The 2,305-nt window shown below is 36.3% G+C and overlaps 1 protein-coding gene across 1 annotated transcript in view; it reads left to right on the plus strand.

Annotated features, from left to right (window-relative positions):
• The window catches only part of LOC107182895 (interferon-induced very large GTPase 1-like), a 5,078-nt gene extending 4,332 nt beyond the window's left edge, over positions 1-746 (plus strand). The window contains exon 2 of the mRNA XM_015563163.1: positions 3-746. Within this exon, the coding sequence (XP_015418649.1) occupies positions 3-746 (744 nt within the window). The remainder of the gene's footprint in view (positions 1-2) is intronic.
• Positions 747-2,305: the final 1,559 nt, after the last annotated feature.

A 2,305-nucleotide genomic window follows, 5' to 3' on the forward strand; every position in this document is an offset into this window, starting at 1 on the left:
AGACCCTTTTAAAAATAAGTGTTGGTGACATCAAGAATTCCATCCTCTCAGCTATTGATGAATCCACAGCAAGAGCTAAAGATAAAAGCAGCACTGTGTCTGGGTGGTTGGATTTGTTTTGTGATCACCTGGGGAGTAAACTGAACTTTCCACGAAAAGACTTGGTGAGCATTGAACACCAGGAGATTAAAGATATTGAGTTTCTCAAAGAAGCCATGAGTGAAGCTTTGGATCCTGCAATGATCACAGTAGAACAGGAGTGTTTGAGTAAGCCTGAAGAAGACATGGTTCTTGAAATCCAGAAAATGCTCTTTGAACATCTCTGTGGCTGCTGGAAACAGTGTCCCTTCTGTGGAGCAATCTGTACAAACACAATCCCTAACCATGACGGAGACCACAGTGTTCCCTTCCACCGTCCTCAGGCTATCAAAGGAGGCGGTTGGGTTAACACAGATCACTTTGTCATTGACTACTGTACTAGTTTGGTAACAAGTGATTGTTATTTTATTTTGGATTGTGATCTTAAAACCCCATATAAGACCTATCGACAGGCAGGAGGGGAATATGCCACATGGAGCATCACCCCAGACACATACAAGCAGCCATACTGGAAATGGTTTGTCTGTCACTTCAGATCAAACCTAGAAGAAAAATACCAGAAAAAATTTATAGGTAGAGGTGAAATCCCAGATGCCTGGACCAAAATCACAAAGGAAGATGTGCTTGATGACTTGGAAAATCAATAATAATCAATTCCCACAAAAGAGTACCAGAATCTGAAAAAGAGTCACAGTATTTCAACAATCCTAAAATGCCTCTTCCTCACAATGACAGTCTACTTTATTTACTTTTTTCAAATAAAACATTTAAAAATAAATCATTTATCAATTTCAAGAGTGGGAGATTTTCTGTGAAAAGACTTCATTTCTCTGTCTCAATTTTTCTGATTAACTAACAGATTACTAAAATATATGAACTCATTATAAAAATCAAATAATATTTAAAAATAACTACTTTATATGTTAACTATTGTTTAAAATATATTTTATTTTTAAATCTATGATGTTATATAAAATATCAGAGAGAGTCATTTTCATAGAAGGAAGTGAATATTATTGCAGACAGCTACCAGTTTCTATATATTAGTTGTATGAATATTTCAAACCAATAGGCTATTCTTGGCTGTGATGTACAAATTGCCTTTATTTCTTTCTTTTGAATATATTTTTACTGATTTCAGAGAGGAAAGGAGAGGGAGAAAGAGCTAGAAACATCAATGATGAGAATCATTGATTGGCTGCCTCCTGCACGCCCCCTACTGGGATTGAAGCTGCAACCCAGGCATGTGCCCTTGTCCAAAACTGAACCTGGGCCCCTTCAGTCCACAGGCGGACCACGCTCTATCCCCTGAGCCAAACCAGCTATGGCGTCTTTATTTTTTAAGTCTATTTTTTTCTCATCTCTGAAATTTTTCCAACCCTTGAATGGAAAAATAATTATAAAAAGACAAGTCTAAAGCATAGCGATATTTAGACATATTTTGTTCTGGGGGAAAATAACACAAACTTGTCCAGGTATGAGCCTGCATCAATTCAGGAAACATTATCAAGCAAATGTAGAAAATATAAATCAAACAACTGTTTTTCTCATTGAATCATCGCCCTCTTTTTCTCTAGCATCTTCACAGTTCCCCATGGATGCTTAATAAAATGGTTCATAAAAGCTTAAGTATTCAACGCCTGATATGTACTAGTATAAAAGTGTAAGAAAGTTTGACTGGCTTTTGGAACAAGATTTATGAGCAGGTTAAAAGGGCCATTTTAATCAAGGCCTTGAACAAGGTCAGATTTGATTATACCATTAATGATTTTAAAAATTATTCTTTTAAAAAGATCAACTGAAGGACTTGTATGCATGCATATACGCATAACCAATGGACATATGACACTGGTGGGTAAGGGAGGCCAGGGGATTGTCAAGGGGGGGGGATGCCTGTTTTTTTTTTTTTTTAACATTTCCAGAGTTAAGTAGAAAATCTGCTGGCTCTGTTTCTTTTTTTTTTCTTCTTTTAAAATCCAGAACTTATTTAGACTCTTCTTTTTAAACTTCAAATGCCATGATTCTAAACAGCACTCAGAGTACCAGTTAACACTAGCTTATCTCTGGAGATCCTACTTTAGCTCCTAGAAGCTACTAAAAGTAGGGTAGGTTTAAACATTCAATTTAAGAGAGGTAGAATACTGCTCTAAGAGGGAAAGAAAAAGAATTAAGAAGACAGTATAAGTGGCCATTGCAAGAGAAAGAC

The sequence above is a fragment of the Myotis davidii genome, unplaced genomic scaffold (genome assembly GCF_000327345.1).
Source record: "Myotis davidii unplaced genomic scaffold, ASM32734v1 scaffold2032, whole genome shotgun sequence".
In the NCBI taxonomy this organism is placed as follows: Eukaryota; Metazoa; Chordata; class Mammalia; order Chiroptera; family Vespertilionidae; genus Myotis; species Myotis davidii.